An 18,355-nucleotide genomic window follows, 5' to 3' on the forward strand; every position below is an offset into this window, starting at 1 on the left:
AAGGATGGGAGGATGCAGAGGCACAACTATGTTATGGGCATGTGGCAATGCCTGGAAGATGCTTTCCCTGGGTCATGAAGAGCCTTTGGATCCCTCATGCCCAGGTAAACCCACTCAGCCAGCAGCAGCTACTTCAGATAAAATCATGGCAACAGACTCTGTTATTCCAAAGCAGCACTGTATGCCCTGCATCTGCAGCCACGTTGTTTTAGGCACTCGTTCCTGATGTTTCCTCTCTGCCCTGGGTAAATTTCCAAAAGTTTAAGACCCAATATTGCTTGGAGTTTCCCTGGGGCTTTGCTCTGCAGCTGCCCTGCTTTCTAATGGTACAATCATGCTCTAAACTGACAGGTGTTGCAAGCGTAAGCGAGCAAGGAGAAATAATAAAAGGGGATCTAAAGATCTCAAAAATACATGCAGGAAGCAAAATGAGATTCAAGCTGGAGAACTGCAAGCTGATATATCTGGAGGAATTGATAAATTCAGTTCTGGCCAGCTCAATAGCAGAAATGTGAAAGGAATTTAGAGACAACTAACAAAAATGATTAAGAGTCAGGACAGTGTAATTCCTGCAGGTCAAGTAGCACAAACTGGGCAGTCCTAAGGCCCTCACTCAGCACATGGAAGGTGATCATGGCCTTCCAGAATCCAGTCCTATTCTCAACCCAATAAATGGCAGAGTTATTGTTCAGATGAAAGGTAATGAGGACAATCCAAAGGTTCAGGGGTAGGAACTGACCAAACTCAAGTGCAGGAAGCCATGGGAGACACAATATTTCCCATGGACCAAATCTGCTTCAGCATCAGGACAGGCTTGAAAGAAAACTGGACCATTTTATTTCTGATTTCTTATTCCATAGGTTTTTGGGCTGTTTGTTACCTAGATGTGACTTTGTTTCTAGTGGCTGGAGGACATAAAACGTAATAAGTGCTCAAGGAAAAATGTGAAGGAAGTGTGGGGTTTTGAAACAGAGGCTAGGAGGTTTTCTTGCACGTTTAAAATTGCATATGTTTGTTTGGCTTTGATTCCAAGGTATTACTTGTCTGCAAAATGGTCAAAAGTGTTTACAGTTGTACTTGATCTCAGATTAAAAATTACATTAATTAATTCCAATTTCTCATATTATAGTTGACTACATTTTAAAATTGTTTAATTAGTCTGAGCACAACAGGCAATTCTAAAATATTGTATATTTAATGACTCCCTATACTTTAAAATTATATATGAACAGTAAAAAGTTCAGCTGCCATAGTCACTGTGTAATTTAAAACAAAACCTTGGTGAATTGAAGGATAATGTTTTCCGGGACACTTGAGCCTCACAAGGTATTGTACTGTGAAAATTCATTTATAGCTGGCATTTTCAGTGTATATTTTTGCATCAAGCGCATTTACTTCAGAATAATTTTTTTCACTACTACTATATACTTTATTCTTGCCATTTGTTTTTGCCCCTTATCATTAAAAACCTCAGCAATTCAATATACTTTTCAACACTTCCTTTCCTAAGCACAATAATACAAAAGAAACAATAGCTGTCCTGTGTGTTGTGAACTGTTTGAATAAGTCCATATTCCACTCTACATAGGCAATGTTTTAGACACAGGCAGCTCAATATAAATTGTGCACTCCTGGAGGATGATTTTAGGTGACTAGGAAGCTGAACATCTGTTCTGTAGGTGAACAGAATGGCAGCTAATCTCATATTGTCAGCGTGTTTATTCCCAGCCTTTTTTGTGTTTGATGCTTGGCTGTGCCTCAGCGTGGATGATGCAAATGGCATCTTTTGAGAAGTAAGAGCACACAAGTATTTGAAACACGGGCAGGGCTGATTTAAAATCTTTTGCCACAAGTTGATCATGCCAGCTGTTGGGAAGTGCTCACCAGCAACCATATGTTGTGAACGAGATAAGCAATTACTGTGCACCATCCAGGCTTTATGCTGAACAGGGAAAGCTTGTGCTTTTAAGGTAGAACTCCCCAGGAAAAGTACTAGCTCTGTCTGTAACCGCCTTTTAGAGGGCATTGTTGCTAATAAATACCAGCAGTAATACTTAGTAAGAGATCACTGAGCCAAATAATAAAGTCACTGCATACCCTTGGGTTACAATTCCATGTCTCTGCAGGAATAATTTACCCCAGCAAGAACTGCATGGGTCTGTGTTTGTGTTATTGTTATTTCCACCTCATAATTGTTGTTTTCATTGTGACTGAGCCCTCCACCATTTGTTAACAATTTAGGCTTTGTCAGACGTGTGGCAGAGAATGTGAGTTGTTTTGGAAAAAAATAGTTGGAACAAGTTACTTTGACTGGTCTATAGAGTTAATCAAGATGACAATAAAAACAGGAGTGCAGCCCCAGCCTGTTCCTACAATAGTGAGTGATAGGCCAGAGGGTCTTTGTGGGAGTTCTCCCCATGTTTTTCCAGGAATGTGGTGGGAGCTGTGTGCCCCCAGCTCTTGTTCCCCACCCTGCAGCAACACTGGCTTGTTGAACAGCTTTTTCCTGCTGTTTGTGGCCCTGAGCAGATGCTTGCAGGTGAGAAAATATGGGGAAATTAATATTCTGTTTGCTTTTACTAAGGATTTGGGATTATAATGTGGGATGTTCTGTATTAGAGGATATCTAGCAACCTTCCCAGTATCATAATTTTTACAATAGCTTTCAACTATGCAGAGACTCTATGAGAATTTTTGTCTGTCATTATTGCAGTAGGGCCAATACAGAAACTGAAGAATCAGTACTCAGCTGAATGCCACTGCTAACAATTGCTGATGACTGCCTTTTTTTATTCTTCACCCATGTTTGTGGCCCTCTTGAGCTACAGGAGAACTTTCTCCAGTTAATATGTAAAAGCAAATGCTCTGCTGAGTTGATTTTAATCTGTCTCATGCATCCTGAAGAGGATCACTGCATTCATACAGCGCCTTCAAAGAGCTGACTTACCTTAGGATACAGTTTTAGATATTAAATTACTCTCAGAAAATGTTTAGAAGGCCTTCTTTTTATGTGTGTTTCTGAAAGAGATATACAAAATTATCTTACATGGAATAATAGAAGTTGATGTGGCCTTGCAGTCCATGAAGAAGACTATGAAACCCCCTGTCTTTTTTGTTTTCTCGAGTGGGGAATTCCCTCTGCTCCAATAATTATTGTTTGCATTTGGCATAAGTCTGGGACTTGTTTAATAAACAGCTCACAGTGCTGTTGAATTTTGTATTTTGCATTCACAGCATTTCTGCCTAATTTGGAGGTAATCACCTCAGATATTCAAATGGATTAGGGAGGAAATGTCTTTTCATATAATCAAATCCATTGAATGGGTATTTCTACTGGAAGGGGTTGTTTTGGGGGCTGTAGTCAGACAGCAAAGCCTGGATTTGTCATATTTTGATGAGAAGGAATTGGGTTAAGAAGCAGCTTGCCATTGCCTTGGAGAGGCTGAGAACATTGCAGTGCTGGACTCAGGAAATGTGGCTTTTCTCCTGAGACCCTGAAACAGGAGCTGAGTGAAACTGAAAATCAACCTCCCCATGTAGGTGCTCTGCACTCCTAGAAACCAGTGCCAAAAAAGTCCCCAGAAAGGGACAACTGCTAATGGCAACACACTGAACTCCAGCTGTGAGCAAATAATGTCCTTTTGACCTGTGCCATCCTGTGCTGCTCCATCTCATTACATTTTATTTTGAGGCTCCACATACACAGATGCAGAACAGTTCAGAATAAGAAGCTAAAAAGGCTTGTATTGGGGATAGCTCAAGAATTTTTTATATAGTTACAGAAGAAATTCCTCTCCCACCCTCCTGAAATGTGATCATTACAATAACATATATTCCAAAAGAAAGCATCTGTATCAACACCTCCTGACATAAATGAATGGAAATACTGACTTTGCCTATTATTATTATAAAGGTTGTTAGTTCTGCTAATAAAATGTTTCTTAAGCTCCACAGCTAGATGGGTTTCCTGTGGAATTGTGTAAACCCTTCCAATGCTAGCTGTTTGCAATATTCAGAAAAGTATTTGCAGCACTGCTGTACCAGAATAAGGCCACCTTTTGCAGAAAATACAGCTCCAGTTACAGTTGTATTGAAAAGAGGCCAAAGAGGCCAGAGCAGAGCACTTATAGACATATTTCCTCGTCCTACATGGAATGCTGAATTATTGCTGCCATGCAGTGCTTGGGTTTAAAACTGAATTTGCAAGGGGAAGCTGACTGCAGCAGGACCAAAGGGCACAGAGGCTGGGTCCTGCAGACTTTTACCACTCCAAACCTTTCTGTCCCACACATACAGTGCACTTTAACTGCTTGTGGCTTATTGTCTCTTTTCCAAAGCCCACAGGCTGCCTCGCCCTTCATCTTCCTGAATTCTTTACCATTTTCTGGCAGCCATCTGCTGTGCCTCAGTCGGAAATGTCTGCTCCTCTGTCTTAATTTAAAAAAAAAACACCAAACCCACAGCATTTTCTTCCAGTTCTTTTGGAGAGCAGTGCACACCCTGGGCTGCTGCTCACAGTGAGCTGTGTCTTTGTCTCCATAGCTGTAACTTTGCACAGAGAGAAAATGGGCAGATGTAAGATCAGCTTGCAGAGTAAAAAGTGGATGAGCCTCCAAACAATCTTGTATTCAAACCAAAATTGATTACTGAACTTTCAGCTCAATTTTAATTTCCCTTGATGCCTTATTTTTAAAATAAATATGCAGGGCTTTTTTTTTCCATTGGTATTATCCAGCCTCCTATTGCAGCTGTTGCCAGGATGTTCCAGGCAGCCACACGGGGTGGATGTGAGAGGTCTCAATATCTGCAGATTGGTTACAATAACAATCTCTCTTGTCCCTCAGTTCAAACAATTTAAAATGTCATGTCAGGAATGGAGAGATATTAATCACTGCACAGCTAGAGAGAGTTTCTAGGAAGAAGACTGAAACTGTGGATTCAGAAGCCTGTTGAATGAGATGAGGAGAACCTTTGCCTTGGAAACTCAATTCAGCAGATGTGAAATCCTGTAGGTTCTGAGTGCAGGTCCGTGGAGCTCAGCTTCTCCTCTGTTTCAAAGAGAAACACCGTGTTATGTGCAGGAACATTGGCACATGAAGGGTAATATTTAGATATTTTGAGATAATTGAAATGTAAAACTAAGCAAAATAGTTTATTTTCATTGTGACATAAGCAACATTTTGTTTAAGTAGCATTTAATGATTATAACAGCAGGGACCAATGATTTTCTTTCATAATTAGCCCTATTAGAGTGAAGACCTGCACATGCTTGACCTTGAAGCAAGAATCAATTTTTTTCTTTTCTGTACGTTTTCCCTTTTTCATTTCTTTAATCATTTAACATACTCTTTGATCAATATCTAATGTGATGTAATATCTAAGAAAAAATTGAATGCAGATGTTTAACATAAATTGCATGTTCTTTCACTGTTCTGATGTATCAAATTACCAAACCTTGTAAGAGTGAACAAATGTTTATCCAAGTGTAATGCAGATTCATTATGGTGATGTTAGATTATGTTCTGAGGTAATGATTACATGGTCTATTGAAACATGTTTATTCTTGATTGTTTTTTAGCTGACCTATTGTATGATTTTAGGCAAGTTATACCCATACTCCCTGCCAGTCATTTTATTACCATGTTTATCCTGTCTTGTTTATTTAAATAGTAAGATATTTACAAAAGGGTGAGTCATTGACTGCATTTAATAGGATTTACCACAATATGTTCTGGTCTTGTTTGAATTTGCTTTGCATTAAATAATTACTTATAATCAAGGCTCTTAATCCACTGCAGTCACCAATGGCGCATTTTCTTTAGGGAATCTGTACATTAATCCTCTCTTATACTGATATTGTTGTAATGGTATTAAAGTTGTAAGAGTTGAGCTGCAAAATTCAAATCTAGTAATTTAATAGCCTTAGAGAGCTTTGAGAATTATTCGGTTTAGTAAAAAATCAGAGTAATGGAAGTCTTAGATTGTGTGGTAACACTGGTCACCAGTAGCTCAGGTTGTCCTTCACTTCTCCCTTCAGTTTGAGGGCAGAAGTTTTAAGAACTTGCCCACCCTTTTGTTTCCATAGGACTGAAATTCTGTTTTGGAGATTATTTTCCTTTTGCTCTCCTGCTTGCATTATTTAATTAACTATAGGAGAGTATCAACTTCATGAGATGCTTCAAGTTTTTATGTTATCATAGGAATGGCTGAGCTAAAATTGCAATTAAGACTGAAGCCAGATGGAACACCATCAGTAAGATGGGGATAATGTTGGAATAGAGAAATTTCTAAAGAAATGAATAAAACAATTCTTTGTCTTATAAACTTGGATAACCTTGGAAAGATCAGCATTTTAGAAATACTTAGACTGGTAATAAAAACATTTGCTTTTCTTTCTTCTCCCGTGGAACATGAGAGGTACTAGTTAAAATACAAGGCCAGCTGGAGGAAGAGTACAGCAGATTTCTTGAGGACACTAAAAAAAACAACTGCTTTTGCCTTGTCCCTCAAAACCAGAATTGCTCATATTTTGCTACATACATATTCAGTAGCAAATAATGTTTGAATAATCACTTAGAGTGTAGGGGTGAAGAAGTCATGGAAGTGGTATTTGAAACTCTCTAGGAAGAGATTCCTTTTCCTTGTGGACAAGGATTTTTCTAAATTTGTTTACCAATTGTGTTCCAGCTGCATTTCCCCTTTTGCTCTTGATATAACTTATTTCATAATCAGCATAATTTACAGTCAGAGCTATGTCTTGAGAGATCCTACATACATTTTAGCACTCTATAAGTATATGAGAAACTCCCTGATTACCATAATGATAAATTATTAATTTAACTACTGACATGATAAGTATGATGTTTCTATAGAATATTTCAAGCATATTTCTAAGAGATTATACAATTCAGAAGACAATTTGACTCCTGTTAAAATATTTAACTGGAGTTACTTTTAGAACCAAAGTAGTTGATGTCTGTTCCTTAGTTTGCACATCTGTATTTGTGTGTACACAGCCACAGGGAAGGCAGGTTTTACAAAGGGAAGGTACAGAGATGAAAAACTGATTAGTTTTAAGAATCTCCCCCAGAATCCCTCATATTGATACATGCACATTATACAGAACATGTACTTCTTGCAAAACCTGCCAGGCACAGAATGAAATCCCTTTCATGAGGACAGCTGGAGAGTTATGCAACTTCAGGAGGATTATGCAGATGTGTATATGCTGTGAAGTTGCCTGATGGATTACGAGCCTGTGTAGGTTTGATTTAAAAAGAAAAACTACTTAATTCTCTTCTGTTGTGAATGGAATGTTTCCAGAGAGGGCAAGAAGCCTGGAGCCTTCAGAACTGAGAGAGTCTGATGAATGCAGAGGTCTATACTGGTGTCTTCAGTCTGACCAGTGATGAGAATTGACGAAGTTTAGGCAGGACCTGTGTTACTCTGTACTCCCTATAATGGAAATTATGTTCTCAGTCTCTACAGAACATGCCCAAAGCTCAGTGTAGACTGAGTAGTTGTAAATTAGCCCTATTGAAAACATTTTGTAATATGCCACCTAATGAAGATGGGCTTTTTACAGTTTTATTGAACTGTAAAACATTAAGTAGACATGTTCCATCAAGAATCGTGTCAGTTGTAATTAGGAGGCAGATGTAATTTTACCTACTGTTTCACTGGAAGGGTTTGATCTTGTTTGTACTCAGGCATTGCCCTGGCAGAACTAAGTGCCACAATCTTCAACATTTGCAAACAGGAATGCTGGAAGCCAATATGCAAAGGGAAAGGCACAGCTAATTCTGGTGTCTGAGGGCTCTGTCCACTCAACCACAACACATCTTCGAGCTGGAGAAAGCTGCAGGGGGTTCTGCAGGTCATCATGCTGCTTCCATAAATGCTTTGGAGAAATGAAAGGCCTCGCACTCGTGAACACAGATCAGAAACTAGAGTTGTTTCTGCTTTTAAAGAACTCATCTTTGACATAGACAAGATCCACTGACCCCTTTTGAAGTCCAGCAATCCGTGTACAGCAGTGCCTAAAGAAGACAGAATCCAGAAGTTATTTCAGATGGAAATAGTTGTTAGGGAATGCAAAGCTCATGCACTTTGATCATTGATGCAGTATCCCTTATGTAGTATAACATCATTATTGTGAGCATAAAAACAGGTCAATAAAATACTCCACTGCAGTTGGTTACCTATTCTGAAACTCAAGCAGCCCAAAACCCCCCAGACTGCCCCATGATGGCTGAGGAAATAAATTGTAGGGCATCACATTTAGTACATATACTTCATGTTTTTCACCTGCTTCTGTGTTTAGGGATTCTTTGCTGTCTGAATATGAAATGCACCTTGAATAATTGCCCAAAACTACAAGTTAGAGACAGGGATGCTGTAAGCACAGCAGGCTGAAATGATTCAAAACCACGTTGTCAGTAGGTGATCTTGATTGTATTAACATCCATTTCACATGAGGGTCACAGCTCTTAGTTCAGTGAATTTACTCTTGATTTATATATCTATAAAGGACAGGAACAATCATAAGATACTCCCTGTGATACTCTGAAATCAATACAAAGGACCAAAGAACAAGGAAGGCTGTTAACAAGCTTTCAGGTCATGGACTGAGCGCTGCAGTCTACTTGTCAACCATTGGTTGAAAGTGGAGCAAAAGCCAGTTATAAATTTGCTAAACATAAGATATCTATTTGAAAGTGATTTTATTACATTTATGAAATGAAGAAGGTCATTAGAAACATCAAGATTTTCCCATTGTTGCCTTGGGGCACTGAAATGCCTAATGTGTGATTTGCACTTATTGCACCAAGCCAGCTTTCTGCAGCTTTGAATTTTCAGGTGAAAATTATTTCTTATTATGCCTTCTGAATGTGTTTCCTTAAATTTCCATTTCTGTGAGCTTGCTCTATTATTTCCACTAAACTGGACTTTCTGAAGCAACAATTCTTTTTGTGCAACATAGAGCAGGCTTACCCAAGTTAAAGCTCTTCATATTAGGCTAGACCCTGACATGTCACTTGAAGAATAAGCTGAAGAACAGCCAGAAACATTTGGTTGTTTTACTGCATGTGTTTCAATAATAGCCTTGGGCTTACTAGAGATTTTCTGTGCTGCTTTCCTTTGATGTTAGTGTGACACAATTTATAGTTCACTCTTAGGAGTGCCAGCTCACACTCAAGTAAGTTCTGTTTGGGGAATAAATAGAAGACAGGGATGGAATTCAATTCCTGCATGATAAAGGTGAATAGAAATTATTCTATTCTTAGTCCTTTTCTCAAATTTTTCTTAAGTGACAAATGATGCAAGTGGCTTGCTTTTAAATGTTCCTAAAGAATTCCTGCCCTCATTTCCTCATGTGAATGAGTGAAAGATTAGGTAGAGCTTCCATGTGCAGTGCCACATCATTTGGCAGGCTTGGAGACTGGAGCTAGAGGAAGTGCAAAATTCACAATCTTAACATAACTCTTTTTTTTTTTAAGGTAGAAAATGCACATTCCCAAAAGCTTCCCATTTCCTAATAGTCTGAGAACTGTTTTCCTTTATCCTTCAAGCACTGTGATTGTGACCTTCCCCCTGAGTTGGCAGTTCTCACTGAGTCAAATTCCATGAACCTTCTGAGCTTGTTTGACTTGAGGCTGCAGATATTCCATGTTGGATAGGATCCCAGTAATCTGCTGTGCTTTTCCTTCTGTGTTACTTATATACTGAAACAGCAGCTACAGAAAGTCTATCATTTCTGTGACTGATGAAAAACCTCTTAAAATATAGGGTCCTGGGTGGTAGCAAGCTCTCCTTACCCTAATTTGTAAGGCCTTCTCTGAGGAAGCGTGGTGGAGCATAGGAATTCAGTATTTCTGCCACTGCTTAAAGCTTGAAGATGCAATTACTTACGGTTTTCTCCCTTTCAGCTTTATGGCTCCCAGCAAGCATGATTAAGGGGGAAAAAAATAAAAAAGGGTAAGTTGCAAACGCGCGGCATCTCTCAAGGAGATGGAGTAGGCGGTGAGAAGGGAATTAGCCTAAGACTTCTGTTGTTAAAAGGATAAAATTATTCAGATAAACTGTTTGTAAATGTAAAGAATAAATACTATTTGAAAAGTGTGCCTACGAGTAATAGATAAAGACTGCAGAGATGGTTTTTTAAAATATTATCCAAACTGTCAGGATTTTTGGGATGGAAATCCTTATTTTTGTACTTGTTTCACTAAACTACTATATTGAATTTTGTACTAAGGGAGGTCACTTTCTTCACTGTCTTCCTAACTCAAAAGACCACAGTCTCAGCTGGGCCTTCTAGGCATTACTTCAATATAAATACACAAATAATGATTCTGAAACTGGAAAATGTCCTGGTCTATTTTAAATGGGTATTTGTTTTTAGTGAAGATATACATTACTAAGATGTCCTATTATCAGAGTTGCAGCTGTGAAGCAGGCAGCTGGAAAGTAAAATTTGTTTTATTTGAAGAGAGAATTGAGTCTGAAGATCTTGAAAAGTCTTAATTTTTAAATTTTCTCTGTTTTAGGAATAATCTTGTGTTCTGGTTGTACTCGGATTTTAAAATAAATATTTCAGAGGCATTTGCTACTAGTTATTAGGAATACTTTTGCTTTGTTTCTTAATATATGCTTTTTAAGTGTATCTTTACTCACTAAAACAATGCTTAGACTGAACAAGTGACCGATTAATAGAAGCAGTGGGTGAATCAGTGAAAATGAGTGGTGTGGTTTTTCTGGAGAGTGAAGAAATCTGCATGGCTGAAATGCTTCTGAAATGATTTCTTTCTAGCAGAAAAATGTGTAAGTATGGTTGGTTGAAACTGCTCCATCGAAATTGTTTCTCAACAATAAGTTAGAACATTGACTAGAAGCATGTTTTTCTTGCAGAAGTGTTTCTCCTGGAAGGTGTTGATCCTTCTCTTTTTAAGAAGTCATGGTGCACAAAGCCAATATATTTAGGCCAAACTTGCTAAATGTTTTTCAGGGAAAATTATATATGGCTTTGCATATATATGTGCAAAAATAATTTTATATATATATATATATATATATATATATATATATATATATATATATATATATATATTTGCACTGGGAAAAAAAACCCCAAACCTTTGTTTGGGGTCTAAACTTCCTTTATAGGTAAAGCTGACAGAGTAAGTGACAGATCTGAGTGCCATCACACTTTATTATATTTCCAAGATCTTCCACAAATTTGAACTTAGTGAATTGTCCCAGTTTGTGGCATAATAAGATATTAAATAAGGCCTGTCTTGCTGTAAGGTTGGAAACATATTGATAGTCAGGATAGGAATGCTTTATTGTCACTCCCTGTGTACTTGATGTTTTTGAGATTTCTGACCTAGGAGAGTTATTTTGGCATCAGATTGACATGAACAATACAAAGAAGGGTAGAACAATATTGAAAAAGTGTTTGGTTCATGCAGTACCTCTATTCTCTCCCCTCAAAATAGGTGTCTCTTATAGCGGAAAGGAACTGGTTAGTAGCAAATGAGAATTCTTCAAGAGGGAAATCAAATGTCCCAGTACTAATTAGTTGAAATTAGGATCATTCAAATATTTATATAGAGAAGGCAAGTATTTCGGGAACATGCTGGGATAAATCACATGGCTGGAATATTAATAGTGAGGCAATAAATCTGAACAGAAAGAATCAAGGTGAAAACATAGGGGAGAGATTGTAATATTTATCAAAAGACAACTAGCTGGTAAATACCGATGATTAGTGGAAGAAGTAACAATGAAATTTTGCATTTTCTCTGTCAGCATAATACATAAAGGGGAATTAAGATGGAACATCTACATGGGCCACAAAATCAGGACAAAGTGACTGAACCAAATACTTAAGGTGCTGAAGGAAACTTGGATCCATCCCTGCAGTTCTGTTACTTCCTTCCCTGGATCTGAGTGCAAACTTGTGTGTGTGGACAGTTCAGGAGCAAGGCTGTGGCTCTGGCCCAGCACAGAAGGAATTTGAGCCTGTGTTATCATTGAACACAGACCTAGGAAGGTACCCACAGCTGGTCCCTGCGTGAGCAGCATCTCACAGGTTCATCTCTTGGCCTGAGAGGGCTGCAGGCAGCAGAACCTTTGTCCTGTCCCAGGCTGCAGGTGTCCCAGCAGCGACACATGGAACAGGGCTGGGAGGAATTGCTGCTCTGCTCGGTCTTGGAAGGATGGACACTTGAATCTTCAACAGCTGAAGTGAGAGCTAAGTCCCACTGTCCAACAGTGACAGCTTCAGAATGTAAAACTGCCCAGGTTTTTCTAAGTAAAGCCCCTGAAATTCTGGGGTGTGTCCCTTGCTGCTCCTGGCTCAGCAGAATCACCAAGGCTCCTGAGGAGCCTGGGCACACTGAGCATGTCTGGGAAGGGCTTAGGAGCTGGGTCTGAGAAAGCTCAGGATGAACAGGCAGAGGGGATGCCCTGCTTTTGTACCTTCATCAGCAGCTTTCTGTTGAAGGCAGGATTTTAGTTAAAGGTATTAATATCTTCTGTAATATTACCTGATTTCTTACTCCAAGAATCCAAGGGACTGGCCTGGGTATTACTGCTTTAATTTGGTTAATTTTCACTTCACTTATCTTAGAACATTTCTTTGGCACTTTCTTTAAAAAGAAGTGGAAGTGAAATTATTAGCAAGAGCTGAATAATTTGATCATTTATTAATAGTTCCATTGGTCTATTTTTTGTGTGATAGATTGTTTTGTTACCCTACTAAAATAAAGGGAGGGGAAGGTAGGACTGTTCCAATCTTAATTACTGCTCTTTAGCTTGCACTGCTTCCAAATCAGCATTAAACACATCCTTTTTTCCCTAGGTAGTACATCATAGTGCCACATAATGGCAAAAGGGTTCAAACAATATGAAGCCTGGAAATGTCAAGTGTGAAGGACATGAACTGGCATGCTGTTTTAATTTTTCTTCCTTTTTATTAAGCTTTATAACACTGCATAGCCAAAAGTGTGCATGGCAGTCAAGGGTGAGAGCAAAGACAATCATCTGCTTGAGAAACACAGGAAAAATGCAGTCCTTTTGCAGACAGGTACCATCTTCCCCATCAGGAGGTTGGGAATGAAAATTCCCCTTTTGGGGAATCTCTCACCTGGGGGCTTGGACTGCTTTGAACCATAAGCAGACTCAAAGTTACCTGCTTAGGTGTTGGTGTGCCCTTTGCAGAAGGCACAGTGCTGCAGTCCAGCATCTCCCCTCACAGCCCCACTAATAAGAGGAAAAGAGTGATTTTCCCTTGAAACCAGCAAGAGATCTTAAAAATTCCAGATACAGAATATTTCTCATTGCAATGTGCAGTTATATGTGTTTAGAACACCTTCAGAGCAGTGCTGGTGATTAAGCTTAGGATCTATTCATTTTCCTAAGCAAACTTAAATGTTGTGAGAACATCTCCAAGGGGAGGTCTGGCTGCAGTTTTTGCAGATGCACCCTGGCTGGAACAGGAACAGATAGCACAAACTTGGTGTGGGTTAGAAAATCTGTAAATCCAATAATACTCCACAGTCTGTACTGAGCCCCATATCTGTAAATCCACAGCCTGTACTGAGCCCCATATCAGTTCAGTTACAAGGCTGTTCATACCTCTGCTGGCTAGTTTGAAACTAATTCAGGTATTTCAGCTGCTAGAACACCTTTCCTTCAGTGTGGGCATTCATTCAGGACACACAGAGCATCATTTTCTCCTTTCTGCATGCCTGTATCCAGTGAAGGCACACATCTGTGTGACTGCAGTCATGGCTGGCAGAGCACAGCCATGCTCTCAGATTGAACAATCCAAGCACAGTTGCAGTATCTAGTCCTTCTCCCTTCATTCCAGTGAAATAAATATGGTGTGACTTCATTCCCACCAATTAATTTAGAGAGTTGTGGACTACAATTAATGCAGCAGTCCATACATTAGATGCTGACTTTTTTCTAGTTGATTGTAAAATGTATAGAAGGCATGGACACAGCCATGGCAATGCCCACTAAGGAAACCCACATCACAGCCTCATCTGTCTGTGAGAAGAAGCCCAGTTTAGGAAATGGAGAATTAGTTTTGAGGAGGATATCTCCCTGAATTTCTCTGCTGCAGTGGTGTAATGGCAGGGATGTAAGGACTCTTCTTGAATTTCACTCCTCTGGGCTCTGTGGTGGTTGGCATGCTGTGGACACCTCCTCAGGGTCAAACATGCACCCATTTTTCCTGTGGAAGGATAACAGGCCCATTGCTGTGCCATGTGGCACATCCTCAGTTGGTCTAAATCTCTCTGAGAATCCACTGCAGAAAATCTTGGCTCTGCTGGAGTCAATGGCAAAACTCTCCCTGGCTTCAGTGGGGATCAGGATTTATTCCAGCGAGTGCAGTGGAAGCTTTTACCAACTGCAGATCTGGCTCTCTTGTTTGACACTGGTTATCACTTTTTCTTTTTTTTTTTTAATTTTAAAGGAGGTTGTAAAACAGTCCCCCAAAGCCCTGGAGCCCATGGAGCTTTTGTCTCCATGTGATAAGGTAACAACATGGGCACACAGAACTTGGTTTCTCTATAGAAATAAACTGCGTGAAGGCAGTTACTGATTCTTTTTGTTTACATCATTGCTCTGCAGTACAGCTGTTATCCATATTAAAGCATATTTTCTAACCTCCAGTATTTTTAAGAATAAAAAATCCATCTTAATTAGTAGAACTAATGGCTGGGTTGTTTTGTATTTGTATAATCTACTCTGTCACTTTTTTTTTTTTTTGATGAATTATATACAAATAAGAACTTTGATTTCAAATGTAGAGGGCCAACCCCTCTCCCTTTCAAGTTTATGTGCAGAAGTTATTTCAATTTGAGCAGGATGGGATGGATGAAACATAAAAAAGCCACATCATCAGCTTAAAATACAAGTCCAATAAAAATGAAGTTGGAACTTTACCAGCTGTGTACTGATGAAAGCATATGAGATTTTAAGTAAGAGAAGCTGCTCAATATGGACCCAAACCCAAACCAACCAAACAAAAACCAACCAAAAAAAAAAAAAAAAAAAACCCAAAAAAACCAAACCAAAAGGAAGAACTGGGAGAAGCCTGGTGCAGACAGCAATTCCAAATAGGGGTCATTTGAAAAGATAAGAAAAGAGATATTTGAATGCAATGTACAAATTGATCTACCTCATAATTCAGAATAATCTTTTGCTTTTTATCCTTAACCTAAAGAATGGGAAAGCCAAACCAGAACATCAAACCAAGCAAGCAGAAATCATATACTGCCACAACTGATTTGGGTTGGGGTCCATGAACCCTCTTCATGAGCAGGGAGCAGGACTAGCTTGCTGTTATTTTTCTTCTATACCCTTCATTTGTATCCATAATACAGGGGTGGAAGGTAATAGCTGGACCCTTAGTCATAGAGGAGCAAGAATATTCAAGGATACCCAGGAAAATTCCTTGGCAGAAGACCAGCTTCCTGCAGGAAGTCATTGCCTGCAGCTTTCCAGAGAGGTCTAACACATGCAGATACAGTGAGAATCTGCCTGGGGTAGGTAGGGCTGTGGGCTGGCAGGGCCAGCAGGAGCACAAGAAGGGCTAATAGGATTCTGCAAGGTTAAAGAGCGAAGAGGTGAAAACAGCAGATGATCCCAGCAATGTAAAAGCTGAGTAAATATACACATTATTTGAAGGGAATAAGCAGTATGGCATTTTTCCTGGCCATATGGAAACAAATATAACTTGTTTTTTACCATAAAGGCCACTCTTGATTTTTTAAATTATTTAAAAATCCTTCTTCTATATTGTATTTATAGTATTCCTAAAGACTTTCAAGGTCTATCTCTCCAGTTGCAGATATTTAACGTAAGATTGCAGGAAGCGATTTCAGTCTTATTAGCAAATAGCCCTGACAATTTTTCCTGTGAAATGGCTGCTTAGAGTAATTTATTGGATCAGATGAAGATCTCTGACCGTGATTTGCCTCTGCTGGTGGCACTTTTTCCATTTGGGTCCCTGCTGTCAACTGTAAACCAGGAGTGCAACACAACTCAGGCCGAGGTGCCTTAAGTTTGTCAGCCTCGCCTGTCTCTGGTCGTTTCCATATGGATGCACAGCCGGGACGGCGCAGCCCGCGGGACTCTGCCCCGGTTCCCGGGGGCTCCCGAGCCCGGCGCGGGGCGTTTCTTTGCGCTTCCCCCGCGTTCTGCCAACTCCCGTCGGCGCCGGCGGGCCCGTCCCGGAGCGGGGCGCGGCGCGGGGCGGGCGCTGCCGGCCGGGGCTGCCCGGGGCGCGGCGGGGGCGGCGCGGGGGCTGCCCCGGCGGGGCGGGCGGTCCCGTCCCCGCTGCCCGCGGCCCGTCCCCGCTCCCCGCGGCCGGGCTGCGCCGTGTGGCAGCGCCTCTGTCAATCAGCCTGACTTCACTCCGCACGCCCTGTGCTTCCAGTACTATACCCCCGCCGCCTCCTGGTGTCTCTGCTTCGCTGCGAGCCGGGAGCGCGGCCGCCACTGCCGCTGCGGCTGCGGCTGGGCGAATGCGCGGGCGGCGGGGCGCGGGGCAGCGCTGAGAGGAGCGGAGCGGGGCTGCCGCCTGGCCCGCCCCGGCTGCGGGCAGCCCGGGCGCCGGCCCCCGCTTCGGGCCGGGACCGCCGCGATGGACCCTCCCGCGGGCATCGCCTGCCTCCTGCTCTGCTGCGCGCTCGCCCTGCCCGCCGGCGCCCTGCGGCGCCCCGGGGACAGAGGTAAGGTCTCCGCCGGGACGCCTTCGGGGCTCCTGGCCCTGCCCCGCCGGTGCCCGCAGCCCGCCCGTCCCAAGTAGCGGCTCGCCGCCCCGCGGCTTTCGGCTCCCCTTGAACTTCTTCTGCGGCTACTTTTGCCGGGTTTCCAGTTGTTTCCTGCGAGCGGCAGGCGGGGACGGGGACCGGGCAGCCGCGCCGCCGGCGGGGAAGGGAGCCGGGAGCGCCCGGCAGTGACAGCGCTGCCCGCAGCCCCGCGCCGCCCCGGCGGGCAGGGAGCGGTGCCTGGGGCTCCCCGTGCGGGCTGAAACACATGGCAGCTCCTCTGCCTCCTCTTCCTCTTGCCCGGGCATCTCCTCCGTCCGAAACTCCCGGGGTCCCCACTGAGACCGCTCCCGATCGCTGCCCGCGGCGTCCCCATCACCGCTCGACTCAAACCCGCCGCACCGGGGGTAGTTTGGGGGACGTGCCTTTGCCTTGCAGGCTTACCACCTGCAAACCCAGCCCCTACCCCTGCCCCTGCGAGCAGTCCCGAAGTAAATCAACGCCCTCTCTTCAGAGCTGGCCACCCGGGAAACCCCCAAAGTCCCCGAGGCGACCTGGTCACTAAATGGGCGTGCAGGGGTGCGGGGTCCGGGCTGGGCGGGCAAAGGGGAGCGGGACCTCGCTGCAGGGGCAGAGTGCGGGGTCCTGGCGGGGTGGGGAGGCTCACGCTGCCGTCTGGTATTTTGGGGAAGAAAAGGCAAGTTTGAGTGAACTCTGCACACTTCATGCAGGTGAGCCAAGTGCCTGCAAAGAGTGCAGTGTCCATCTGCCTTATGTAAGTGTCTGCTGTGCTAATGAATAATGGAATAAAAATCCCGCGGCATCAGGATACGTTTAGTTCTAGTATCTCTGTCCTCTCTTGCTTTCTCCCTGTAAAGATTCAATCCTGAGGAATATAGAGGAGTACAGCCTTGTCATCCCCACAAGCACCGATTCAGAGGGCAGGTTCCTATCCCACTTGGTGTCTGGACCGCCAAAAGCACGCTTCAGGAGAGCTGTGGAGGACTTGCAACATGAAGCAGCAAATGAGCAGATATTTTACAATGTCACTGTTTTTGGAAGAGAGTTTCACTTCAGGTTGCGGCCAAACTCCAGGCTCGTGGCCCCTGGAGCAACAGTTGAGTGGCAGGAGGACTCTGAGGAGACTCATATTGAACCTCTCTATGGGAATTGCCTCTATGTTGGGGATATCACTGATCTGCCAAACGCTTCTGTTGCTATCAGCAATTGCGATGGACTGGTAAGTTACTTTTGTTATTATATCAAAGATAATTATATTAATTTCCTACAGTCTTTAAATATAAAATGTGTGGACTGTCAGAAACTCACACCTCATATGGTAACTGTGAATGCAAATTAACTAATGTTCCCTTGTGTGGGAATAGCTGTGCTGCACCAAGCGCTGCTTTACAGACAGTGGCACTAGAAGTTTGAGCACATGCTCTGAGGTAGCTACTCTGGAACAGAGCAGCTGAAACCAGCATTTATGCTGATTTGTGGTAAAGTTACTTGAGGGCTCTGATGCTCTAAAGCAGAAGGTTAAGTGGCAAGTTCTCAGCATCCGCTTC

General features: G+C 42.2%; 1 protein-coding gene across 1 annotated transcript in view; it reads left to right on the forward strand.

Moving 5' to 3' along the window:
- Positions 1 to 17,352: 17,352 nt before the first annotated feature.
- Positions 17,353 to 18,355, forward strand: part of ADAMTS2 (ADAM metallopeptidase with thrombospondin type 1 motif 2) — a 167,098-nt gene continuing 166,095 nt past the window's right edge. Inside the window, exons 1-2 of the mRNA XM_054288265.1 lie at positions 17,353 to 17,518; positions 17,666 to 18,027. Coding sequence (XP_054144240.1) covers positions 17,353 to 17,518; positions 17,666 to 18,027 — 528 coding nt within the window. The remainder of the gene's footprint in view (positions 17,519 to 17,665; positions 18,028 to 18,355) is intronic.

This window comes from Melozone crissalis, unplaced genomic scaffold (assembly GCF_028551555.1).
Source record: "Melozone crissalis strain CALT ecotype California unplaced genomic scaffold, PUWL_Pcris_2 ptg000061l_1, whole genome shotgun sequence".
NCBI classification, from domain to species: Eukaryota; Metazoa; Chordata; class Aves; order Passeriformes; family Passerellidae; genus Melozone; species Melozone crissalis.